This window comes from Pseudorasbora parva, chromosome 24 (genome assembly GCF_024679245.1).
Source record: "Pseudorasbora parva isolate DD20220531a chromosome 24, ASM2467924v1, whole genome shotgun sequence".
Taxonomy (NCBI): domain Eukaryota; kingdom Metazoa; phylum Chordata; class Actinopteri; order Cypriniformes; family Gobionidae; genus Pseudorasbora; species Pseudorasbora parva.
The window spans coordinates 10,159,493-10,186,754 of NC_090195.1; the positions used below are offsets into that span (position 1 = coordinate 10,159,493).

The 27,262-nt window shown below is 39.3% G+C and overlaps 2 protein-coding genes across 3 annotated transcripts; one reads left to right on the plus strand and one right to left on the minus strand.

Annotated features, from left to right (window-relative positions):
- The first annotated feature begins 303 nt into the window (after window positions 1–303).
- nrros (negative regulator of reactive oxygen species) lies at window positions 304–8,365 on the plus strand. The gene is made up of 3 exons (XM_067435378.1): window positions 304–494; window positions 5,283–5,403; window positions 5,905–8,365. The coding sequence occupies exons 2-3, from the start codon at window positions 5,296–5,298 to the stop codon at window positions 7,849–7,851; spliced, it is 2,055 nt and encodes a 684-aa protein (XP_067291479.1). The 5' UTR covers window positions 304–494; window positions 5,283–5,295; the 3' UTR covers window positions 7,852–8,365.
- A 5,117-nt stretch (window positions 8,366–13,482) lies between these two features.
- sh3glb1a (SH3-domain GRB2-like endophilin B1a) lies at window positions 13,483–26,874 on the minus strand. Of its 2 annotated transcripts, XM_067434970.1 has the most exons (11): window positions 26,410–26,874; window positions 24,629–24,770; window positions 22,062–22,190; window positions 21,667–21,800; window positions 20,422–20,514; window positions 20,140–20,229; window positions 19,333–19,356; window positions 15,535–15,624; window positions 15,313–15,413; window positions 14,597–14,819; window positions 13,483–14,506 (listed from the first exon to the last, which is right to left on the minus strand). In XM_067434970.1, exons 1-11 carry the CDS (start codon window positions 26,470–26,472, stop codon window positions 14,399–14,401), a joined length of 1,197 nt encoding a protein of 398 aa, XP_067291071.1. In that variant the 5' UTR covers window positions 26,473–26,874; the 3' UTR covers window positions 13,483–14,398. The 2 variants fall into 2 exon arrangements, with proteins under 2 accessions (XP_067291071.1, XP_067291070.1); XM_067434969.1 differs by lacking the exons at window positions 19,333–19,356; window positions 20,140–20,229 and having other exon boundaries at window positions 26,410–26,872.
- Between the last annotated feature and the right edge of the window lie 388 nt (window positions 26,875–27,262).

The window sequence follows — 27,262 nt, forward strand, 5'->3', positions numbered from 1 at the left end:
TTGGTAGGTTTTGTGGTCTATACTGAAATAAGGTGAAATGTTTTTGCATCTTATAGTACATGTGCACCTCATTCGCCATGGTTATCACTACAATAATTTTTCCTTGTGTCTTTTTTTTATGTGAGCACAGTTAAAAATATTTCATGCTCCACCTTCTGCTCCATTAGTCTACTGAAACTGAAATACTTTTACTGTTGTGGGATGTGGTCGGTTTTTTAATACATAACGTGCATATTTCTGACCCTGCTGTGCGCGCGCGTGTGTGTGTGTGTGTGTGTGTGTGTCTGTGTGAAAATATGATCTTGGCTGGCTTCATGTGACTGCGTTTCCGTTGTTTGCTTGCTTCCGCAATTACTAAAGACACTGCAGAGATGCAGATGTCAAGCACTTTGCATCTCCGAAGGGACCAAGCCAAAAGAACCTCCCCGCAAACCGATGTAATGGTCTTCTGTGAACTTCACAGAAGAGCGGAGGGCGCGATCCTGGCCGCTGGGGTAAGTGTGCACATATGGTACCCACCTGAGAGTGTGCTTACATATAAAACAGACAGGCTAAATGTTTAATTATAGCAATAACGATTTTTTTCAGTATGACTTTCGGTACACTCAATGCACGGATAGTCACCTGAAGTAGCTGTCGTATCTTACTCGAGCGCATACTTTTTTTTGTGGCGATCGAAACTAGTCGAACTGTTTCCAGAATAATATTGTGTCTTATTTGCATACAGTGGCCTCAAAAGTATTTGGGCTCATAGATCAAACGTAAAAGGTCAAGCAATTGGATGATAATACATCAAACCAACTGGCATTTAGATATCTCAAATCATGAAGTTTTCAGACTTCTCAGAGGGAACTTCTGTGCTATTTTTGCAATGACTTTTAACCAAATGATTTCAAGGTCATTTTAGTGGATGTATGAAGTCGATAGTCACTTTCACACAGGTGTCCTACAAATTAAGGACAGTTTATAATAACATTAACTACTGCGGTCATGTTCCAGTAAGGTTTGGCATCCAGAAAATGTCAAAATATAATTGTATCTTAATTTAGGACAATATTGTTTTTATATTATTTAAAACGTAACTTACGTTTTAAGTAAAAATAAATAAATTATATAAAATTAAATCAAATTTGCCATTAGATTGTCAACTCTAGCCACAAATTTCCGCTGTGCGTGCCACATGTAGACCACTAAGATGTTAAAGCAGAGAAGTGTCTGAAAGAAACTTTTTTCGTTTTTAAAATATTTGAGACAAACATTATATTATAGTATCTTTGTTCATTTATGCTACTTTAAAATTCAATATGTGAAGGTAAAGTGAGGTGAAGAAGGCCAAGTATGGTTACCCACACTCAGAATTTGTCCTCTGCATTTAACCCATAATTAGTGCACACAGTAGTAGTGAGTAGTGAACACACACTGTAAACTGTGGACACACACACGGAGCAGTGGGTGCATGGGGATTGATTTTAGGTTTGGTGACTTTGCTCGAGGGATATTTTTATTTCCTGCTATTGCCTGGTATTAAATATTCAACCAGTGATTTTCTGGTTACAAGTTCAACTTTATAACCATCAGGCCACAACTGCCCCTAATAGGGTTGGACATGTGTTATTTCGAGCAGATCAACGCAAAAAATGTTTTGTGAACGTTCATTAGAAATAAGAACTTATTTATGTAAATTAGCTGTTATATGGATACTTTAAAGTGTGACCATAAAGTTAAAATAAATACCATTTCATAAAGGACCCAAGGATACAATTTCATGTTGGACAAAGATAGTGAAAGCTTATGCTTTTGACTAGTGTTTCATATCGTAATTTGTATAATAATATATTTTACCTATATTTTATATGTGTGTGTGTGTGTGTGTGTGTGTGTGTGTGTGTGTGTGTGTGTGTGTGTGTGTGTGTGTGTGTGTGTGTGTGTGTGTGTGTGTGTGTGATCAATAGTGACATTAAAGAAATTTATATTGCAAAAGGTTTTTATTTTTAAATAAATGCTGTTTTTTTTTTGTTGTATTTTTTACTTTTTGCTCAAGGAATCCTGAAAAACAAAGTTTCAGTTTCCACAAAATATTAAGTAGCATTACTGTTTTCCATTAATAATAATGTTTCTTGAGCAGCAAAACAGCATATTAGAATGATTAGAAGACTGAAGACCCTGAAGTAAAAATTCGGAAAATTCGGTTTTGCCATGACAAGAATATAATATATAATTATTATAGTATATTAATAGTTTTTTTGTATATTCTTGAAATTACAATATTTCAGTTTTACTGTATTTCTGTATATTTTGCTGTATTATAAAATTATGGTTTTCTATTTGAATATACTTTAACACTAGAAGTCCCAGAGAGCAGCCATTTGGCTTTTCTACCTATAAAACCCGCAGGACAGCCGATGGGCTGTAAGGCTTTAGACTAATATCCTTAATCACCTGTGAACAGTTGCTTTTGTTATGTAAACAATGTGGGGCCATGCTGAGCCACTTCAAGGAAACTTGAATCTTAGGGAGCCATCTTAGGGAGAAATCAACACACATGTTTTTTTTTCCTTTGTTGCTGAGATTTATTGATAAAAATAGTACAAAATAAAATAAAGAAACCAACCAGAGAAACCAATAAAGAAACCAACCATTTCATACAACATAATTTTACTATCCAGCTAGGTTCATTATTGATTACCCCTTCAAAGTCGGTCAGAAATCTTGGAGTAATCTTTGATGACCAGCTGTCCTTCAAAGACCACATCTCAGCCCAGTCATGCAGGTTTGCATTGCACAACATCAGGAAAATCAGACCGTTCCTTACGGAGCATGCAACACAGCTTCTTGTCCAAGCCCTGGTCATTTCTAGACTTGACTATTGCAATGCGCTTCTGGCTGGACTTCCATCTTGTGCAATCAAACCGCTGCAAATGATCCAGAATGCTGCGGCACGCCTTGTATTCAATGAGCCCAAAATGGCTCATGTCACACCTCTCTTCATCTCTCTGCATTTTCTACCACTCGCTGTCTGGATCCAATTCAAAGCCCTGATTTTTGCTGGATCTTCCACAAGCTCAGCACCCGTATACTTTTACTCACTCCTACGAGTCTACACACCCACCAGAAGCCTTGAAGCCGATGGTACGGGCCGTCTCCTTGGTGACGCGGAGAGACAGATCAGCAGCCTTCCTAAGTTCTAAAATGTCCTCAGGAGAGGGACCTTCTCCCTCGTCTAGCTCTTTGAGAAGGTCGGCCTGGTACGCCTGCAAGATAGACAACGTGTGCAGAGAGCTACCAGCCCGACCCGCCGCCATATATGCCCTGCCCACCAACGCCGATGTGTCCCTGCATGGCTTGGTGGGCAGTACCGGGGCTTTTAGGGACGATGCCGATTCGGGTGACAGATAGCTTGCGAGAGGGGCGGGGCTCGCGTGGTTGGCCGGCCTCGTCAAAGACCGCCAACCGAGACCTTAGTACCCTGAGCGTCAGCAGCTCACAATGACTGCAGGCGGCTCCCTCGAGAGCCACCTGAGCATGCTGAATGCCCAGGCACTGAACACATAGAGTGCGTGTCCGCTCCTGAGATGTAGCGGGGACACGGATGCACGCAACTCTTAAACTCAGTGTTCGACATATTTATTTTATATATATGTTTCTAGGTCTCTTTTCTTTTCTTTTTGATATATGGGACAGACAACAATAAATAGACAGACAGTGCTTTAAACACACACACAGAGCGTTATTGCTGTAGAGCGATAACTGACGCTACAATGCGCCGGGCTCCCCTTTATAGCTTCCGGGTATGCCGTCACATCTACGTCATGACGTAGGACCAATAAAGATTGGACTAGTTTCATTCATACTTCAGACGCGTTCATGCTTAGGGAGTATCCCCAATTTCTTCGTTTCGACGCAGTGCGAAGTTCCCTCGATATAGGGAACACCTAATAAATAAGATATTGTTATTTTCATAGCACTTTTACACACAATGAAACACTTGGCGGTGTTGATTCTAAAATTTAGAAACACAAACATAGAACCACAAAAGACCTGCAACATACCTGAGTGGTGAATTCATTGCGATCTGTATGTCTAGCGGATAGAGGGGTTTCCCGGGAAATCTTGTTGACTGTGCCGAGGATGGTGGTTTTCCGGCTAATACGTTTATGCGCAAGTGACAGCGATGTGAAGAAATTGCCCGTGGTAACATTTCTACCCATGTCCATGTGAGACATGGTCAATCAAGTTCTCTGCTTTTAGCAGCCCTCCCTCCCCCACACATACAAACAAGCCACTAGCAACCATTCACACACACACCCCCAACCCCCCTGCAGATTGCTCAGGTAATGACCATATTTACACATGAATTGATGCTAATGATAGCCAAAAGACTAGCCAGTTAGCATCCACTTGGCTAAAGGAGGGCTACAAATCTCTGGGACTTCTAGTGTTAAATTAGAAATTAATTTATGTGACGCAAAGCTGAATTTTCAGCATCATTACTCCAGTCTTCAGTGTCAAATGGTCCTTCAGAAATTATTCTAATCCAGATTTATTGTCCATGTTAGCTTTTTTCAGGGTTCATTGAATAAAAAGTTTAAAAAAAACAGCATTTGTTCGAAAAATAAATCTTTTCAAATAATATAAAAAATGTACTATGACTTTTCATCTCTCTCTCTCACACACACACACACACACACACACACACACACACACACACACACACACACACGCACACACACGCACACACACACACACACACACACACACACACACACACGTTTTCTATCCCCTTACACTGCCCCTTCCCCTAAACCTGCCCATCACAGGAAACATTCTGCATTTTTACTTTCTAAAAAAAGCTCATCCTGTATGATTTATAAGCATCTTGTAAAGTGGGGAAATGGCCAATGTCCTCATATTTCACCCTCTCCTTATAATACCTATTTCATACCCATGTCATTATACACATTTGTGTCCCCCCCCCCCCCCCCCACACACACACACACACACACACAGATAAGTGGGCAAAAAGTGATGTCCAGACAGGATATTTGTTTTTAATGACCCTACATTTGACTAAACCATCAAAAAATGGAAATATTTTAAATATTATTTTTAAATATGAGAACATAACACTAAACACTATTTGGCAAAAACAATTTGCTTCAGGTTTTATTTGATTATGAAAAAAGCATAGAAAAGCAAAAAGCTATACGTTGTGTGTTTAAAATAAATAAATATTTACTCTTGAAGTGATGATGCTTTAATACTCTATTCCTCCTTCATCCCAGTGATCATGTTAAGATGCCGGTGTTCGATTGCTTGTCCATCGTGGTCTGTCACGCCGTGGTGCCACTGCTTCTGGTCCTACTTTCAGCCTCAGGACATCCGCAGACCTTCCCCTGCAGACTGGTATGTGAGAAGGGAGACTGTACAAATACACCTAGATACACATGATCATTTATTGTAAAGGAAATGGCCATATTCCTTAAACATATTAGTAGTTTCAAAATGGAAAATGTATTAAAATGCTTGATCTTAAAGTATGATGTTAAAGTTGTTACCTTAACAAGCTATTTTTAAACTTAAATGACATGTGACCGGATGAATTCAGGTTGATTTTGACATTTTAAATATATTTTTTGACTTGAATTTAGATGTTATCACATTAATGACATTTTTAGGTTTCTTGACTAAACATTTATTACCATGTATAGGCTATTATGAAGTCTAATCAGCAAACCACAAGTGGGCTACATTTTCTTGTTCATCTATTTTTGATGTTCTCTACATTAGCAAGTGAAAAGTAGAGGAAATATCGAGTCACATCATCATGCTACTATTTACATTTTTTCCATTGTTTAAAAAGAATCTAAATCAGTCTTTCCTTCTCTTTTCTGTCCTCGTCTCCAGATCCAAAACTCGGCTCTGTGCAACAGCTGTCAGCTCTCCACCATACCGGATCATTTACCACATCAAATCGAGGAGATCTTCTTAGACAAGAACCTCATGTCAAATCTTGAAGATGGATGTCTCTCTAGGTATCCTTTTCTACGGATGTTGAGCTGTGCCAACAATCGGCTAATGACGGTGGAAGAGAGTGTGTTCTCTGAATCGCCTTTATTAGAAAACATCAATTTAGCCAACAATGAGCTTCATTATGGACACAAGCAGGTGGCCAAGTCCTTGAGATCTCTATCCAAACTAAAGACCCTTGATCTTTCGGGTAATGGTCTCTCGGAGGACATGGTGTCTGTTCTGCTACAGAATCTGTCCTCTCTTGAGTCTCTATACTTGTCCCGGAATGCCATGCAGAGGTTGGATGAGTCAACATTCAGAAGCCTTCATCAGCTTAAGGAGCTTAATGTCGAGAGAAATTTGTTGTTTGAGATCAGCGGAGCTTTTGATCACATGAAAAAACTCCAGAGGTTGAACCTGGCCTTTAACTGCTTGCCATGTTTGGTAAACTTTGAGATGACCCAACTACAGGTCCTAAACGCCAGCCACAATTCAATTGAATGGTTCATAACCAATCAGGATCTGAATGAGACCTTTCAGCTGGACACGTTGGATCTCTCTGACAACCATTTGCTGTTCTTTCCATTCCTTCCAACACACAACCGAATAAGAACTTTGTTGCTGTCCAATAATCAAGTTGGTTTTTACCAACACTTTGCAAATAACACCTCTTCAAACTGGACCACTAAGGTTGAGTACTACAACTTGGGGCAAAATGTGAGCAACATCACAATGGAGATCTGGAATGAGAACCTTCACGGTGATCTTTCTTCGGTGGAGCTCCTGGACCTGAGTGAAAACCAGGTGAACTACTTCCCCCAAGGATTCATTCAGCAGATGCCGCATCTTTATTGGCTGAGACTGAGAAGTAACTGTTTACAGTCCTTTAGTTTGACACCTGAAGATCTGCCAGTCACCCTTTACGAACTGGACGTGAGTCGAAACAGGTTAACTGAGCTAAGAACAAGCCAACGCTCCGTCAGTGAGCTTAATAATCTCACACATCTGAATCTGAGTACAAATGACCTTCAGAACCTTCCATCTAGGATATTTGCTAGTCTACCGAAACTTAGCACACTAGATCTCAGTCACAATGTGGATGTGTGTTACTTGCCAAAGTACACAAGTTCCTCAGGCTGTGTTGTGTGGTCCAACATGGTTTCCCTAAAACAGCTTTATCTTGCCGGATGTAGCATTCAAAACATACCGTCTTCAGCGTTCAGGGGGACACCACTAACCCATCTTGAACTTTCCAACAATCCAGACCTACACCTCAAACAGGAATCTCTGGAAGGTCTCACAGACACTTTACAGTACTTGGGACTTGGTAATACCGGTCTTCGAGACTTTGACTTTTCTCCGTACGGCCATTTGAAGTCTTTAAACATCTGTAGAAACTCACTACTAGAACTTCCTGAATCTCTAATGGCATTAAACCTGAAACTTCTGGACTTGAGGGATAACATGTTGACAACCATCCAGTCCCAACACGCCAGTATGTTAGCAAAAAGACTGCAGACTGTTTATATGAATGGAAATGCATTCAACTGTTGCCATTTAGACTGGTACAGGACCTTCGGGGAGAATAAAGACATCAATGTTGTAGATCTCTCCGAGATTACTTGTTTGGACTTAAACAAAAGGCGTCACAATATCGTCCTTTTGGACGCCATCCACTGTAGTGGTACCAGTAATGAGGAGTCTGTTGTGTGGTACATCCTTCTCTTTGTAACAGTCAGTGTTTCCATCATGGGTATTTCTGTCATTTACATGCTCACCTTTAAGCCAAGAATGTTGCCTCGCGCTATTAAAAAGAGATGCTGGAGGCCGGATCCCTATTGAGAAACATGCAATTGTCAAAATAACGAAATAACAGGCAAATATCCTGTTGTCACTCTCATACAACTGGACATAACAGAACAGAAATGTGAAATTAATGTGAAAGATTTGGGCCATATTGGTCTGTAAACGTGAATGTATTTAATTTTGTCATTAAAGGGTTAGTTCACCCCAAAAATGAAATTGATGTCATTAATGACTCACCCTAATGTCGTTCCACACCCGTAAGACCTCCGTTCATCTTCGGAACACAGTTTAAGATATTTTATATTCGTTATATATAATAAGATATTATTGAATCCTCAAATAAAGATTCAAACGGTTGTGAATCAGTGAATCGATCAATGATTCGGATCGCATGCTAAAAAAATCACGTGACACTGGCGATCCGAATCACAAATTCACAACCGTTTGAATCTTTATTTGAGGATTGAACACAAACAAGGAAGAGAAGACAATGCTGAATAAAGTCGTAGTTTTTGTTATTTTTGGACCAAAATGTATTTTCGATGCTTTAAGAGATGTCACATATGGACTACTTTGATGATGTTTGTATTCCCTTTCTGGACATGGACAGTATAGTGTGCATACACTTACGCTGTTACGATACGCTGTTGGACTAAATATAAAATATCTTAAACTGTGTTCTGAAGATGAATGGAGGTCTTACGGGTGTGGAACGACATTAGGGTGAGTCATTAATGACATCAATTTCATTTTTGGGTGAACTAACCCTTTAAAATGTATGAAACTGTCTGGCTGCTGTATAGTTTGTAAATGTGAAGGTGTGTTATTTACAATTAAACTTTCAGTCTTAATGTTTTATGTTAGCATTTTTGTTATTGTGTTTTAAATACATAAACCTTTCACAAATCATGCCTCTTAAAGGACCATACACGACTACTGATACTACATCACAAAGTTTTGTTCCCATAATTCTGATTGTGTGCACTATATTAGTAGTTCTTTTGAAATAACTTTTCATTATATCAACATTATGTACATGAAGTTAGCTATTGTAACAATTTTCACTTTCTTACAGCATGCTTACAGCATATACCTAACGACCTGCTTGAAAGTTACTTGCAATTTGGCACTTGTAATGTTTGATTGATTTGGATTTGTTTCGGCGATCACCAACTACAAGAGTGATTTGTGACAATCCAAGTTAGATTTGCGCGAGTGCATGCATGTACGCAGAAGTTGCGCGTTAAGAACAGTTGCTAAAAGTAGCAAAGGAAACATGAAATTTCCTGTTTTGCTAAGACCTGTAGCAACTGCCCAGCTCTCGGTATCATAGAGGGGGGTGGCGGTGGTGTGGTTTTGCTCCATGCTGAGTTCTCAGAGGTAGTTTCAGCAGGACGTAAAGGAACACTATCATGATAATCTTTCATCTGAAATATTACCCCACCAGTTCAGTCATTCATGTGATTAGATTCCTTATAACGCGTATAGTATAATATGAAAAAATATACAAATATAAGTTTTATATTTATATAGGCTGCTGTATATTGTATAACTGAAACATGTGATATACTAAAGTACAAATAAAAGGTGATCGTGTGGCCACAGTGAGTATCCACATTGACCAATGCAAGATTTTATTGTCAGACTTCTCATTGCAAGGATCATCAGGGTTAGACCACTAAACCTTAACCACGCTGACAAGCACATCAGCCTACGTGGGATTTCTCGTGATTCTGTGGCACAAACAGTGTGACAAGAAGACAAAAGGAAAGCTAAATGTCAGTGAGGCATCGAGCATGGGAACCTGGCAAGAGTGCGTGTGTGTGTGTTGTATATGCAGAGAACCGTGTGTGCATGTTAAACCAGAGTGTAACCAGAATACCGCTGTGGTGTTTCTCTGGGTCATGGTGGTTTGAACAGAGAATGAGCAAGAAAAAGAGAAACGGGAGCATAGTCGCAGGCATGTGCTCAAAGGCACATCTGCCATAGTTTGGATCAAAGTCAGCATTTAAAATTGGTTGGGGGAAGAAGGAGTGTTATGGCCATATGCCATCATTATTTTAAAGTAAGAATAAAAGTTGAATTGTTGTCTCTAAAGAGTAATTTCACATAAATAAAAAAAAAACCTTAAAACAGGATTATGTTTAGTCAAAATCTTATTTTGACAGGAAATAAAAAGTTAACCAATGTGCAGTTTTCCTGTATCTAAGAGAATCTGAGACTGATTGAAGTTTGGTGTGAGAAAGCTAGCGGTGATGTGTAAAAGGATGTAACTGCTTCATTACATTGTGTCAGCATATACGACAATGCTTTTCATTTTCATTTTGAATCGTTTTATTCGTACCAGAGGTATATCTCGTGATGTGGTTGAATGTGGCATGGTGATGTGTCCATTAAAACCAACATTTAAAAAAACCTAGAGTGATTTGATATTTGAATGAGGAACTAGACAGACTAAAATATACAAAATTTAAAAACACACACTTTCGGATTCATACCAGTGGTTTTTGCACCATAGTGAGCAATAAAATGATACATTAATAATAATAATCAAATAAATGTTATATATATATATATATATAATTTATATATATATATATATATATGTATAATTTATATATATATATATATATATATATATATATATATATATATATATATATATATAAAATTAATTTTATTATTATTATAAATGTATTATTTTATACAGAATCTGCACAGACAGATAAATATATTTGGATTTATCTATCTGTCTGTGCAGATACTGTGCAGAGTTGCCTGGGTAACATACATATGTGTGGGGCGGAGCTATCAAAATAGGGGCGAGACCCTTTTGGGGTAGGGGCATGTTACCAGAGATACCACTTACCCCACCTTTAATTTCGTCCGTCAAGAATAGGGTGATGCAGGGAAACGAGTAGGCATTTTATCACTTTCGATCCGGTGATCTGCTAAAGCCCTGTTTCCACAGAAATTACCCCAAACAAACTTTTCCCCCAGACCTGTTGCAGTCTGCCTTCCATCGCGGTAAAAGATTCCATCGCGGTAGAAGCTTAGTCTGGTGACGTAGGACTGCGCGCAAACTTCCAGTTCCCACTGGATTTCGTCCTCCGCATGTAAGCTTAATAAACAACGGTCCTCTCGTCGTCGGGCCATTGGTCGTATTTTTTAAATTCCATTGTTGATTCGAATGGCAAACAAATCTTACTGCAAGCACCACAACAGACTTTTAAAAACGGTGGTTGAAATAAAATCAACCTATCAAAATGCGGAGTGAACTCAACCAATTAGCATGCACAGCGTCCAAGTATTTAGTATTCAAAATTCATAAACTGTTATCATTATAAACTTTTATTGATCACTGTTTTTTTTAGATAATTAAAAAGGATAGGGAAAAATAGACTACTACTAATGGGTCTTTGTCGGGAACCAGTGTGATGCTAACTTCTATTAGCCTAAAAAATTACGTCCTCATTGCGGATTGGGTTATTGTGGTTTGCTATTGAGTGGTGCAGGTATGATATCATTTTGTAGGGTAGCAAAATGCTGATTTTTTTATGATATGTATTCAGAGTTAACCACTTGTTAACAACCGCCTTTTTCAAGACATGTAAAAGCTTAAAAAAATAAAAATAAATCACAAGTGGAGTAATACTGATGTATTAAGTCGTAGAATAAAATGTGAACGTTTCTTGAGCTTGTGTTCATCACCACATATCTTATTTATGGATTAGTTCACCCAAAAATAAAATGTATGCCATTATAGACTCACCCTAATGTCGTTCCACAACCGTAAGCATAGAAAATACATGTTGGTCCAAAAATTACAAAAAAAAATACGACTTTATTCAGATCGCATGTCAAACTGCTGAAATCACGTGACATTGGCGATCTGAATCATGAATCAATACACTGATTCATAACCGTTCAAATCTTTATTTGAGGATTAAAAACCAACCCGGAAGAGAAGACAATGCTAAGAGTCATAGTTTTTGTTATTTTTGGACCAAAATGTATTTTCGATGCTTCAAGAGATTCTAATTAACTAACTGATGTCACATATGGACTACTTTGATTATGTTTTTATTCCCTTTCTGGACATGGACAGTATAGTGTGCTACACTTGGATACGCTCTCAGACTAAATTTAAAATATCTTAAGCTGTGTTCCGAAGATGAACGGAGGTCTTACGGCTGTGGAACGACATTAGGGTGAGTCATTCATGACATAAATTTCATTTTTGGGTAAACTAACCCCTTAGCCATTTAACCAAAACCCCACTCATATCCACTGGGGGAACCGGAAGTGCTAAAATGCTAACTGGCGGCCTATAATGTGATATCATTCCTGCACACTCGACTGGTCTATCTCATTTGAGAGACAGGTTGTCCCGCCCTCACGCCACCAAACACGTCATCAAAGAAGAGATGTAGCTGCAAGTTATTTGAATTTAATTTATATTAATTTATTTAATTTTTTAAGTTATTTGAATTTATTTGACAGCACATGAATTTAAAATGATGTGCACGGATAAATAATGATAAATACTGCAATATTCAAATAAATAAATAAAATTAAGTCATAGACATTATTTTGGTTTTGAGTTTAATGCAGAAGCAGAAAGGAACACTTCACCTCACATTGCTGTTTTCGGGAAGGAACTGAGCATGCCCTCTCGGCATGTGAGGCTGAGTAACGGACAGCAAGAATAAACGCCTGCTGAGCCACAACAGCACAGGAAGTCAACAGCATGTTGAGCACAACTTCCTCTTAACCCTCCCCTCGCTGACCATCCTCACACTGTTTACACACAGACTGTAAAAAAAAAAAAGAGCAACCCCAACACGAGCTGTTTTGTCATCTTCTCCATACAGCAAGTCATAAACAACAGCATGTTTTTATAATGACGCATGGTTTTATTGAATAGCGAGGAGCCTAGTGACTCAGATTTTTTTTATAATGTAAAAAACAAAACAAAAAAAGTGACACTTAAAAATACGAATTTATAAATTAATGCACATGATGCCTTTAGGCTACGTGTAGTTTTAAGGTACTTACCAATTCGGAAAGGTTGGCAAAAAGTTAATTTAGACACCAAAAACGATTACCGAGTGAAAAGCCTGACCCCTACTGACTGACATTTGACAGAAGAGTCAAATTATAAACATACAGTAGTCATATTGTGTGCGAATTAGCATACTTTTTGTAATTTTTTCTTGAAAATAGTGTGTGAAACAGTATTATGTTACCATAAAATGTTACATTGTTAATTGTTATCTTCATATCTCAGTCAGCAAGTGGCGTCCAGATGTCATCGTTGAAATAAAAACGGCTATTTTATGCAATAAATCCAGTTTTATTGTTCCCTTTTTAATTGATTGTCTTAGCACCTCATCAAATTAGTCACTGGGGAAGTAACAATGTAAAAAAAAAAAAAAAAAAAAAAAAACACTTCTTCTGTTTTATGTATCATCCATATGCCTACTGGTAAAATATTGTATCTTCCATGCACGCAGAAAATTAGCTTTTCATCTATTATATTAATATTATTACATTATACTGCAGAAATAGTGTGCCATTCCAAACATGCAAATCAATACCAAACATGAAATAGTGTGCATGAAATTAGACAAACAAGACAATAATTCAGAATCAAAACACAGAAGGGTAAAAAGTCTACACATGCTGTTTATTATGTAATGAAAACATTGTTTATAAACTTATGGTATTAATAACAGCATTTAAGCAGTTAGATAACCTGTGCTTCTGTAGTTGTAAATATTAAGAGTAAACAAAAAATGCTTTTATTACCTAGATGGTGGCATAAATGTGTACACAATTTCTTTTTTTGTTGTTGCTTGAAACTACTTAAAAACAACCTCAAAATGATTGTAAGGCACATGGGTATAAAAAAGTACAGTTATCAGTAAAGAGATTTAGTTTTTATCAATGAATAACTGGATGTATCCTTAATATGCACTTTGCACTGCATGTATATAAAAAGGACAGTTTCATAATGCATAACAGGAAAGGCTGTCTACGTGCAAATAAAGCATTTTCTTTGTGTGCTCACACTTTTAACGCAACACAGAGAAATGTAACCTGCAGGAGATAATAGTTGAGGCACATGTCAGATAAGATGCGGCTGTATAACCCCAAAATAAATTATGGCATATTCACATCTCCAACTCTACAGGATTTCCACTGAAATGTTCTAGAACCTTATAGAAGTTCATGTACATAATGGAAGCCACTTTAAAATTAATAAAAAAGACTTAATACTTTCTTGTTGTAAACACATGTAAATACTCAAATAAGTCACTCTTGCCGATTTTGTATAATAACAAGGCATGTTGGCAGTAAACATCATATCAAAAGCATAAAAAAAAAAAACTGCATTAATTCCTTTGTAAACAGTCTTCCGGTTAGAACCTCTTCCCATACTTGGGGTGCAAGACGTAACATCCAACGAAATACTGCTGCATGTCAACAGCACAGGATGTCGAGTTTGCATATACTGTATACAGCGCAGCTGGATAACACTATACCGATCTGTTTTGGTTCCAACAACACTCGTTTTCTTTTAATTTAGCAGCTCCAAGTAGGTAATGGGCACTTTTCCCTTCTGAGTCCCACGTTCCCCCATCAGCCAATCAGAGTCCATGCCTGGAATGCTGCTCACCATGATCACCTGAAAGAAAAGAGTCATGCTATGCTTTTAGGAATTCAAACCAAGAAAGCATTATTCAAAATCAGCTACACACAAATGGGCCGCGCCTACCTCATCGGCCAATAAGGAGAGCTCGTTGCTGCCCGCGGCATCGTAATCGTACAGCACTCGTGCTTTACGGCTCCCGCTGAAGTTCTGCAGCTCTGTGAAACCGGAAGACGTATTGCCTGTGGTGGAAGGAAGAGGGGCTGATAGTGGCAGGATGGGTACGGAGACACTGGCTCCGCCGCTGGCCGTCGACTGGTTGTTGTTGGAAGAGAAAGCCGAAGGGAAGCTGGAGTGGGGGGGATAACTAGTTAAAAGGGATAGTTGGTCTGCGTGTGTGACCAACTATCCCAAAAATGAAAATTAGCCCATGATTTATTCACCCTAAAGTCATCCTAAATGTATATGACTTTCTTATTTCAGACGAATACAATTGGAGTTATATAAAAAAATGTCCTGGCTCTTCACAGCTTTATAATGGCAGTGAATTGTTGCCTCATTTATGAAGTCCGATGACGAATCGTCAGATTTAAAACAATAAAAGACCTGAAATATTTCAGTTGGAGTGCAATGAATCTAAAATATATGAAAGTTTAATTTTTATCATTACATTATGGAAAATAATGAACTTTATCACAATATGCAATTTTTTTGAGAAGGAAGGTACACCTAGGATGACTTGAGAGTAAACCATGTGTTTATTTTCATTTTTGGGTGAACTATCCCTTTAAATAATTATTTAAATGATTTTTAAAACAGGAAAAGTACTGAATATGCCATACTTTCCCAACTGCTTTTGGAGGTCGACCATGTATTGGTAACACTGGGCGTAATACGTCATCTGAGCCTCCACAAAGTCATTTAGACAGCGGAGATGATGGGCCTAGGAGATGATATGGTTTGTTATAGGTCAGACATTTGGTTTTTAGGGTAAAACTGAGGGGTAGTGAGACGTGAAATGGCAGGCAACCCAGTGGGCGGCAGGTTTTCAAATGAGAGCTCACATGTGTACTGCTGATTCCCTCCAGAAGAAGCCTGGTGATCTCTGCCTGCCTGTCAAACTCACTCTGCGTCATCTTTAGATCTTGCTCGGCCTGTGAGTGAGTGAGTGAGTGAGTGAGTGAGTGAGTGAGTGAGTGAGTGAGAGAGAGAGAGAGAGAGAGAGAGAGAGAGAGAGAGAGAGAGAGAGAGAGAGAGAGAGAGAGAGAGAGAGAGAGAGAGAGAGAGAGAGAGAGAGAGAGAGAGAGAGAGAGAGAGAGAGAGAGAGAGTGTCAAGGAATGCTTCACTTATACAGCTTGTAGTCAGCATGTAACGGAAGTTTTGAAAATCTTTTCTTCCCTATTGTGATGTATATCGGAATGATACAGCTTTTTGAAAACTGTACATGTATATAAAAAGGACAGTTTCATAGGTTTCAACAGGATAGGCTGTCTGCATGCAAATATAACAAATTTGAACACCTGTCTATCAGGTAGAATTATGACCCACAAAGACCTGTTAAGTCTGCCTTTAAAATGTCCATTTATTACCCTAAATTAGATGCACCGGTTTGAGGTTGTTAGCTGCATAAAGACACCGGTCCACCCCATACAATCAGTAAGAATCCAACTACTAACATGGCCAAGACCAAAGAGCTGTCAAAAGACACTACAGTCAAAATTGTACACCTCCAAAAGGCTGGAACGGGCTACGGGGAAATTGACAAGCAACTTGGTGAAAAAATGTCCAGTGTTGGAGCAATCATTAGAAAATGGAAGAAGCTAAACATGACCGTGTGGTGTGGCAGGCAGCGGGGCGAGGGACCGCGAGAGCGGGCCGGTGATTAACGTTCACGAGTGCCAGCTGCGTGGCACACCGGTCTCGTCTCGCGGCCATGTGACGGGAGCATATAAGGAGGAGCAAGGACAGCGGAAGAGGAGAGAGGACCAGGCCTGGATTTTATGTTTAGTTTTGTTTATGTGTTTGTGGGCAGTCGTCCGTGAGGGGCTGCCCACGTTTTATTTTGTGTGTGTTTGCGGGCAGTCGTCCGTGAGGGGCTGTCCGCGGTTTTACTTTCATTTTGTTTCTTTACTTTAAATAAATGTTTGTTGAACGTTCGCCGGGTCCCTCGAAAGGAGGAGTCACCGCCGGCCGCCAGGGGGTGGAGGAGGATCGAGCGGCCCACCAGGCGTCCAGTGCCATCGCACAGCACCGCGAGGAAGAGCCTCTCGGCGGGCGGAGGGCCGAATGGCAGTGTGTCTGGGAACCGGACCAGATATTTTTTTCCCCCTTCTTTCTTTTTTCCCTCTCTCCCCTCTCTCGTCCGCGGGCTCCGTGGGCTCCTCGTGCTCCCGTCTACATTTCTCTCGCCTCTCTGTCCTTACCCCCAGGTGCCGCGGCCGCCGTGATCGCCCCCCCCCCGGGAGAGGGGGGGGGGGGGGGGAGTAGAGCGCCGTCTCGGGAGTGCCCCCCGGCCTGCGAGGGGCGATGGGGGTATGTGGTGTGGCAGGCAGCGGGGCGAGGGACCGCGAGAGCGGGCCGGTGATTAACGTTCACGAGTGCCAGCTGCGTGGCACACCGGTCTCGTCTCGCGGCCATGTGACGGGAGCATATAAGGAGGAGCAAGGACAGCGGAAGAGGAGAGGACCAGGCCTGGATTTTATGTTTAGTTTTGTTAAATGTGTTTGTGGGCAGTCGTCCGTTAGGGGCTGCACACGTTTTATTTTGTGTGTGTTTGCGGGCAGTCGTCCGTGAGGGGCTGTCCGCGGTTTTACTTTCATTTTGTTTCTTTACTTTAAATAAATGTTTGTTGAACGTTCGCCGGTTCCCGCCTCCTTCCTTCCCTCTACGAACTGTATTACAGACCGTCAATCTCCCTCGGGCTGGGGCTCCATGCAAGATCTCACCTCGTGGGGTCTCAGTGATCAAAAGAAAGGTAAGAAATCAGCCCAAAACTACATGGGAGGAGCTGGTCAATGACCAGAAAAGAGCTGGGACCACCGTTTCCAAGGTTACTGTTGGTAATACACTAAGACGTCATGGTTTGAAATCATGCATGGCACGGAAGATTCCCCTGCTTAAGCCAGCACATGTCCAGGCCCATCTTAAGTTTGCCAATGACCATTTGGATGGGAGGAGTCGTGGGAGAAAGTCATGTGGTCAGATGAGACTAAAAAAGAACTCCACTAAACGTGTTTGGAGGAAGATGAAGGATGTGTACCATCCCTACTCTGAAGCATGGGGGTGGTAGCATCATGCTTTGGGGGTGTTTTTCTTCACATAGGACAGGGCGATTGCACTGTATTAAGGAGAGGATGAACGGGCCATGTATTGTGAGATTTTGGGGAACAACCTCCTTCCCTCAGTTAGAGCATTGAAAACGAGTCAAGGATGGGTCTTCCAACATGACAATGACCCGAAGCACACAGCCAGGATAACCAAGGAGTGGCTCTGTAAGAAGCATATCAAGGTTCTGGCATGGCCTAGCCAGTCTCCAGACCTAAACCCAATAGAGAATCTTTGGAGGGAGCTCAAACTCTGTGTTTCTCAGCGACAGGCCAGAAACCTGGCTGATCTTAGAGAAGATCTGTGTGGAGGAGTGGGCCAAAATCCCTCGTGCAATGTGTGCAAACCTGGTGAAAAACTACAGGAAACATTTGACCTCTGTAATTGCAAACATAGGCTACTGTACTAAATATTAACATTTATTTTCTCAGGTGTTCAAATACTTATCTGCAGCTGTATCATATAAATACATAGTTTAAAAAAATCATACATTGTGATTTCTGGATTTTAAAATAAAGATTATGTCTCTCACAGTGGACATGCACCTACGATGACAATTTCAGACCCCTCCATGATTTCTAAGTGGGAGAACTTGCAAAATAGCAGAGTGTTAAAATACAAATTTTCCTCACTGTATATATATATATATATATATATATATATATATATATATATATATATATATATATATATAGATAGATGGATACAAATATGTAGGGTGACCCTATTTTGATTACCGAAAACCTGGACACTCGGCCCGGCAATGAGATACTTGTAGATTGCCCAAGTGCCGGTCAATTTAAGAATGTAAGAAATGTATTTCAATTAATCATAAAATGGCCCTGATATGTCACTAGACATTAAGAAATCATTTTAATTTCAGATACTTATATCACTGACCACAGTAGTCCGGCCAGGATATTGTCATTTAAAATTTGTGTTTTGGCCTGAAGCTCCAGCCTCCACCTATCTACCAATCACAAAGGCAGTAGTGTTTTCGCATCATGTCAGATCTGCTCTAGTTAGCACAGCTGCAGCTGCAAACATTCCTGCTGGATCCTGCAGCCAATCTGGCAACCCCGAGTCAGGGATGAGGGGGACGGGGATACACCGCTCTACAGTCATTTGAAAGTGATTGCAGTACCAGTTTTGGCCACAATCTTACATACACTTCCTTTAATGCAAGATCCTTTATGTGGACCTTTAATATCCCTTGTGTTTTCAGTTTGCAAGCTAAAAGTTTAGCCTGCTAGCTTAGCACATTGCTAACTTTTAAGAAAAGGTATTTTGATTAGCCAGAACAGGATATTTTGATATGTTTTTAAATTAGGCATAGAGGAATCTTGCATGACACCAGAAACATAAAATTATCTCGGAAATTACAGGAAGAGAAAGGGCATTGTGAACAAAGGCAATGCTGTCTAACTGATTCACAATTTCCAGTTTTTCAATGAAGAGAGAAAATCATCTTGACTGCAGACTACAGTTTTCAGCCAAGATTCACAGATGATCCAAAATGTCAGGACATTCTCCTTACCTTAGTCACTTCCTCTGTCCACATCTGCACAGCATTTGAAAACAGCGATAATATATTTAGAGATAAAAATGAGCATTAACATTTAAATATCTACAAAGACTAGCCACAACAGTAGCAGCTAGCATCACTGAGGAAAGTTTAGCATTGTAACCCAAGTTTCCACCAAAATACCAGTTACTACAGTTATTGTGACTAAAACGTTCAAATTTCAGAGTCTTTTTATTTTTGATTACAGTGATGCAAATACCAAATTAACACCGTGTTTATTGTAGTAACAAGATTCATAATATGGTATTTTGTCAAAAACTATGGTTAGCATGATTAAGGATGCAACACAAATCACTGCTGTTGCAGGGAACATGAACAATTCCCTGCAACTATTTGTAGCAATTGACTAAGAATTATTTGCTCACTTCACTGTATCGGCGCACACTCAACACTTCCCATTTTGGAAGAGGGCAGCTGTTTGTTTGAGTACTGATGTGTGTATGTGGGTGTATATATATGTGTGTAGGTTGAGTGCTGGTCATGAGGAGACAATCTTGAAGCACTTCTTTACTTCTCTTGTGAAACTGGGGCCAAGGGCGAAGAGGAGTTTTGAAATGTCATCACAATGTTGAGCAAACTTGGATATCCTCTTTCCAAACTCTATATGCACAACAAAAAAGGAACCTGGAAACACACACGCTGCTAATATCCGGGACAAAAGAGCTTAATCAACAGCTTAAAGAGGAACTAGCATGTCTTAACGGTGGCTCTTGTAAAGGAGTGGAACTTGGCCCTGGAGTAAAACACACGCAGACCAACCTTCAGACACTTCACATGGAGAAAATTCACCATGAAGGAGAAATTGGCAACATAGCCAGCGTCCCCTGGTGGAGGGGTAGATCGGAGAGGCTTCCATGTGCCAACACAAAAACAAGAGACATTAAAGAGCAGCCTTTAGGAAAGATGGCAAGTGCCGTCTCTGATTACTAGTTTCTAGGCTGTAGCTTATATTTGTAATTTCCAGTAGGAGATTCAGTGAGATTACATCATATTTAAGGTGGAAATTCCATCTGAACCCATGTAGAAGCAATAATAACTCACCAGAGCTCTGGCATCAGCCATTTTGGCTTTCTTTAGCTTGGTCTTTGCGGCATCAAGGTCCAGTCTTTTGTTCTGAAGCAGTTTGCGCTCTTTCTGTAAAAGAAGCAAAAGAGATTGTTTTGTTAAAGCCGCCATGACATTTTTTTTCACTAGTTTATATGAGTGAAACCATATCTCCAACAGGAAAAAAAGTAGGGCGGGACTAGATTTTGTCTATCGGGAAAAGATTGAATCATTGTGATTTACTAGAGCTGTGATCTCATGTGATACAGGTTGTCCCACCCTCATACCAGTAAACAGTAACAGAAGTTATTTTATTTAAAGATTGCGATGGGAAAATAAATTAAAAAAAAACTCGCAATTGCGTGATATGACGTCACAATTCTGGGACTATTTCTCAGTCAGAATTGTGACTTTATACCACGCAATTGCGAGTTTATATTTCAGAATTGAATTTATAGCCCAGAATTGTGAGAAAACCAGTCAGAATTCTGACTTTATAAATCGCAATTGTGAGAAAAAAAGTCAGAATTCTGAGATAAAAAGTCGCAATTACTCTTTTTTTTATTTAGTAGTGGGCTTCCATATATAAAAAAATTAATGGAATATTCCATTTTTTTTTTTTTTTTTTTCACATTAAATCTAATTGACAATTATTTTTACCTTTTAAAATAGCTTTTCTACTGTCATATATTATTATTATTTTCTATGGCAAAGCATCAGTGTCACATGAAAGTTTCCTTTAGAAATCATTTTAATATGCTGATTTGCTGCTTAACAAAGGTTTCTTATTATTATAAATGTTAAAAAAAACAGTTGTGCTGCTTAATATTTAGAAGGAAACATAACAAAAATTCAGGATTTTCAAACTTTTGAACGGAGGTGTACATAGCAATGTTTCTAAATAAAATCCAACTTTTTTCAATGCAGACATAAGCTATTTTCTCAGAATGTGCAAGACTAAAGGGAAACAAGAAGAATAACAAAGTGCAGTAAATGGCAAAAAATGTGCTACAGACCAGTGTGTTTATAATTATGAGAATACGTGAAAATAACATGCTAAGAAATATTAGTTTGCAATATCATGCAGCATAACAAGCTGTTGTGTACATCTAAAAATAACTGATTAGAGCGGAAGCCAGACACATTCATTTCGAAAATGGCCGTGGCCAATCTTACGTAGAAAAATACGGTGGATACGTTTCAGAAATCAGTGTTTCGGTTGTTAGGGTTGCCTGATCTCACCAAAATAGTCTTGAAGTCTCCTTCTAGAAAGTTGCGGAAAGGCGTGAGGAAATTGATGGCAGAGCTCTGAATGAACTCTCGCTCTGCTCCTCCGATCTGCTTCTCCGTCTCGCCGCATTTTATCAGAGCGTTTCCTGTGGACAGAGACGGACCAAATCAACTGTACATTATTCTAATTCAATATCATCGAGATCAATAAATCAAAATAGGAAATATTTGATCAAAATTGTGAGATGTCTTGAGGTCATTCTCAACTAGCTGACAGGTTACTAATATTTTAATAGGCGTTTACATTCAAGCATGGGAAAATGGGGTTACTGTCAATGGACTGGTATTATTGAATGAGGTACTATGGGTAATTAGGGCACTATGTTGTCTTTGTGTTTGGTGATTACCGTAGGCTGTTCCAGGCCCGAATTCATTACCAGAGTCAATCATGGATTCACCCAGAAGCTCATGGTTGTTCATCCGTGTTGGGGCCTTCTTGTCTAGTTTTTCATACAAGAATTCTTCTATTCTGACATCTGAAAATGCAGATAGTATCAATAACATTACAAGATTACAATACAAAAACCTTTTACATATTAGCTCTATACTATTGATCAATGCCACAAAAAAATTTATGATTATACAGGCATAACATTATGACCTAATATTTTGTTGGTCTTCCTTTTGTTGGCTGCCAAAACAGCCCTGATCCGTCGAGGCATGGATCCTCAAACCAATCCTGAACCATTTTTGCTTTGTGGCAGGACGCATTATCCTGCTGAAAGAGGCCACAGCCACCAGGAAATACTGTTTCCATGAACGGGTGTACATTGTCTGCAACTATGCTTAGGTAGGTGGTACGTGCACCATTCAATGTTTTACAGCAGAACATTGTCCAAAGCATCACACTGCCTCCACCGGCTTAGTAAATCCCGGTGCCATGTGTTCCCCAGGTAAGTGACACAAACTCACCCAGCCATCCATGTGATATAAAAGAAAACGTGATACATCAGACCAGGTCACCTTCTTCCATTGCTCTGTTAGTCCAGTTATGCTGCTCATGTACTCACTGTTGACGCTTTTGGCCATGGACATGGGGTCAGCATGGACACCCTGACTGGTGTGTGGCTATGCAGCCCAATACCCAGCAAACTGCAAATCACTGTGTATTCTGACACGTTTTCATCAGAACAAGCATTAACTTCTTGAGCAATTTGAGCTACAGTAGCTCTTCTGTTTGATCTGACCACACGGGCCAGCCTTCACTCCGCATGTGCATCAATGAGCCTTGGCCGCCATTATCCTGTCACCGGTTCACCACTGTTCCTTTCTTGGACCACTTTTGATAGATACTGACCACCGCAGACCGGGAACACCCCACAAGAGCTGCAGTTTTGGAGGTTCTCTGACCCAGTCATCTAGCCATCACAATTTGGCCCTTGTCAAACTCGTTCAAATCCTTACGCTTGCCCATTTTTCCTGCTTCTAACACATCAACTTTGAGGAACATTTTCATTGCTGCCTAATATATCCCACCCACTAACAAGTGCCGTGATGAAGAGATAATCAGTTTTATTGGTCTGCATTGGCTTCCATAGTATTTTTCCATACTATGGAAGCCAATGGGGTCCATCAACTATTTGTTTACCCACATTCTTCAAAATAGCTTATTTTGTGGGTGAGTAAATAATGATAGAATTTTCATTTATGAATGAACTGTCCTTTTAACTAATGTTTGTTATTTGTAATAAAATCTTATTGTAATATTACCAGTTTTTCTCTTTTTTCCAGTGTATTAATTATTAATAACACTAATTATTACATTTAAAAAGTAAAAATTAAAATAATAAATACTACAGCATCATAGTTGCATCCTTGCAAAGTATTCTCTAAATACAAAAAAGAAGAGTAAAGGAATGTGATTTTCTAGATGTGATTGAGTAGACAGGTGTGCGTGCTAGATCTGTGTTTTGATCAGCTGTTTGTTCCCTCCTGTTGTTTGAGTGTTTTTCTGTCATGCTGATTTTTGAAAGTGGTGTGGCACCATAAGCCCCTTTCACACTGCACGTCGGACCCGCAATATTCCCGGAACATTACCGGGTCGCCTTCTGTGTGAAAGCAACCACATCCCGGCATTGATTACCGAATTCGACCCGGGTCGGGGACCTAGTAATATTGCGGTATTCGACCCGGGACGAGCGCTGTGTGAACAGAAGCCGAAACTATTGCCGCAACGTGTACGTAGTTATCGTGCGACTCCTAGAGCTTGTTTTTTAAATAATACAACCCTGCAGTGCTAGAAGAGCTAGTCGGTGTTTTAAACGCAGAGAGTGTTCATATACAAAAGAAACTAAAATTAAACAAGCAGAAATGTGTGCAAACTGGACACAAGTCGAGACCACGGAGCTCCTTACTATCCGCGCTGAAGCTGAGATCGCTCGCCGTTATACGTCACATCAGGATGTCACGTGTCAACTCGACCCGGGACCGTTAAGCGTTGTGTGTGAAAGCGCACATATTACGGTATTTCGCTGGCAGTGTGAACGGACCAAATCTAGCATCCCGGGAACAAATGCCGGGTCGCATTATCCGTGTATTTGCCGGAATCGCAGTGTGAAAGGGGCTATAGTGAGGCTCTAAACAGCTGTAGTTATAGTTGCATTGACTTTCTGGCATTTATGTGAGATTTGAACAGTATGAGGAAAGAATAAATATATATGGTTTTCAGAAAAGAGGAATCTTCTAAGAAAATTATACAAATTCATTTGTACAAGAGAATGTAAAGGTAAAAACACATACAGCTCTGAAAAAAATTAAGAGACCACTAAACATGGATTTCTCAATGTTAAGTGGTCTCTTAATTTCTTCCAGAGCTATATAACAAATGGGAGTTTCAGCTGGGTAAAATAATTAACAGCTGATTAGATGCAGATGTCAAAGCTAATGAATCCTCTAATCACAGACGGGATCTTACTTGGGTTTGGTTGCAGTAGCACTTCTGTCTGCTTTAAAATCTTCTCTGTCCAGTGTTTACTGCATTCAGCTCTGGTGAGGAGATTCTCCAAATGTGCATCCAACTCTGTCTTCTCAGCCTGGCCAAATTTTTCTTCTGTGAACTGTATGTGAAGACAAAAAAAGAGAGAAGAGGGTAAATTTTACTGTCACAAATATCTAAAACAAGAAAAGAAAAGAGAAAAAAAATGTTATCACGTATCACTAATGTTCAACATTTTGAAGTTACACACACACCAAAAATATATGTTATATATATAACAGATGACAGTTGAAGTAACACTGACTGTCTCTTCATCATAGCGCCTGTTAGTGGATGGGCTATATTATGCAGCAAGCAAACATTTTGTCATCAACGTTGATGTGTTATAAGCAGGAAAACTGAGCAAGCAAACGTAAGGATTTGATCAAGTTTGACAAGGGGCCAAACTGCGATGGTTAGACGACTGGGTCAGTGGGGTGTTCCCGGTCTGCAGTGGTCAGTATCAAAAGTGGTCCAAGAAAGGAACATTGGTGAACTGGCGACAGGATCATGGGCGGCCAAGGCCCGATCAAACATACAAGCCACTGTAACCTTCTCCTTTTACACACTTAAGTTTTCTTCACGTCAGTTCAAGAATAATTTATGCAATTGTATATTGTTTATTAGAAAGAATAAAGGTGCATATAAAATAAAAGTATCTAGAAATACATCAAAGTGTTCATTACAGATGGAAATGTTCAAACGTTTAGGACCTATCTAATCTAAGAATTATACTCTCAAAAACAGGCACATAGATCAAGTATTTGTCATTTCCCTTGATAAAAAGACTTGGGTGTTTATGCAGAGAGGGTCCATCTCAGTGGTTAAATATGTTTTATATTTGAGATTCGTTTGACATTTGCAAAAATGCTCATTATTCTCTGTTTCGATCACTTACATTAATTTAATACCGGTAAGGTTACACTGTATTTGAATGTGTCCCTGTTACAGTATTATTATACATTTAAGAAGTAATATTAATTAAGTACGTGTACTTAAGCGGTTTGTAGGTTTAGTTTAGGGTTTTGTTACGGTTTTTTGTACAATAGTAAATGTAACATGTGACACATTAAATGGTACAAAAATATATTTATTATTAAATTAAACAGGTATAAATGCTGAAGATGTATTTCCCAAAAACAAAAAAGACAGTGCTCAAACAATTTTCAAAACAAACTTAACCACAGTTCACTTTTCCTAGTCCTGGTAACGTTAAATCGACAAAGGCAGCGTTTAGCTGCATCATTGACGCGTATTTTTTCGCATCATCAGCATATGACCATCTCAGTGATGATGGATAAAAATACTATCTGGGTAGACAGCTCAGCCGGTTTTAAGACACAGCCTTTGTGTGTTTCTGCTGAGCTCTGCCGGATTAAACTCTACTTTTAGCCTGTTAGCGTTAGCCTCACAAACTGAATCTGGACACCATGTAAAAATGTCAGTGTGTATTTTGGCCATGTAAAAAGTATGCATTTCTAATCGACATAACAGAGTCTTTAATGTTTGCTTTTGCAGTAAAATCAAGAAATAAGAAATTTAAGTCGACTAACAAAACCGAATAGGCCCTGAATACGAGAATGATAAATAATACAGCGTGATAAACACTAGAAATCTCGCGGTGCGTCTTAATGTCCAAAATGTAAATGTTTGGGACCAAAGTATTGAAATAAAACCTAAATTAAATACTTTAAGCATCTTTACACTGAATCTTCACTTACTTGTACCGCCCGACTGAACAAAGTTCCAGCGTCCGCTGCCAGTCTTTTCACGTTAAAATCCATATCGAACTTTTTAATATAATTATATTTTTAAAAGAGACAGCGCACGTCGTGATGGTGTAAATAAACGTGTTGGCATCAATGTTAGCCTTTATTACACCGGCCGGATATTTTTGTGAAAGTGTGACAGAAGCAACAGCCGGAGAAGAGGAAGAACCACCCACGGATCTGATTACTGCGAGAACAGAATCGGACCGGGACCTCGAGAAGTGTCCGGAATAACCGTTTTTGGGTCCAATTGTGTGCATCACCGTCATTATACACTCTAAAAACTTTGGGGACTTTTAACGGTAGCAATTTTTCAGCAAAATATTCTGTCGAGTTGGTCAGGGATCGTTATATTTTCTTTTAAGGCCCAGTCTGCCGTCTTGCTTCAGGTTTTGGATCGTGACTGTTATGTAAGAAATGAAGATGTCATAGCTTGCTCTTTACTTTTGTAGTTAGTTAAACTTTAATCAGGATGTGTGTGTAATTATGTATTTATGTGTTTAGAGCGCCCTCTACGGGAACAAAAACATTGAATATGAGTTGTATTGTGTGAGATTATTGAAACTGTTTGAAATGCTCAATTAAAGACACAATATGTAAGACTTTTGGATTAAAATATCCAAAAACCACTATAACAATGTTATATATTCTGTTGAAGATTATCCCACATGTTTCCAAGAATGTTTAAATCCAGAGAAACAAGCAATTTTAACCAGGAGTGATGACATCAATCACATCATACTCGATTTCTGTTTTATTTTGTAGAAACCATGAAAAAACACCAACAACGCTTTAATATGTGTTT

Excerpts from the sequence above, each read along its gene's own strand:
- sh3glb1a (XM_067434970.1), bottom strand. The coding sequence starts at position 26,472 with ATGGATTTTAACGTGAAAAGACTGGCAGCGGACGCTGGAACTTTGTTC. Across the intron at positions 21,801-22,061 it reads CGGGCCTGGAACAGCCTACG|GAAACGCTCTGATAAAATGC; the intron begins GTAATCACCAAA and ends CTCTGTCCACAG. Across the intron at positions 20,230-20,421 it reads TGGCTGATGCCAGAGCTCTG|CCTCTCCGATCTACCCCTCC; the intron begins GTGAGTTATTAT and ends GGCACATGGAAG.
- nrros (XM_067435378.1), top strand. The coding sequence starts at position 5,296 with ATGCCGGTGTTCGATTGCTTGTCCATCGTGGTCTGTCACGCCGTGGTG. Across the intron at positions 5,404-5,904 it reads AGACCTTCCCCTGCAGACTG|ATCCAAAACTCGGCTCTGTG; the intron begins GTATGTGAGAAG and ends CCTCGTCTCCAG.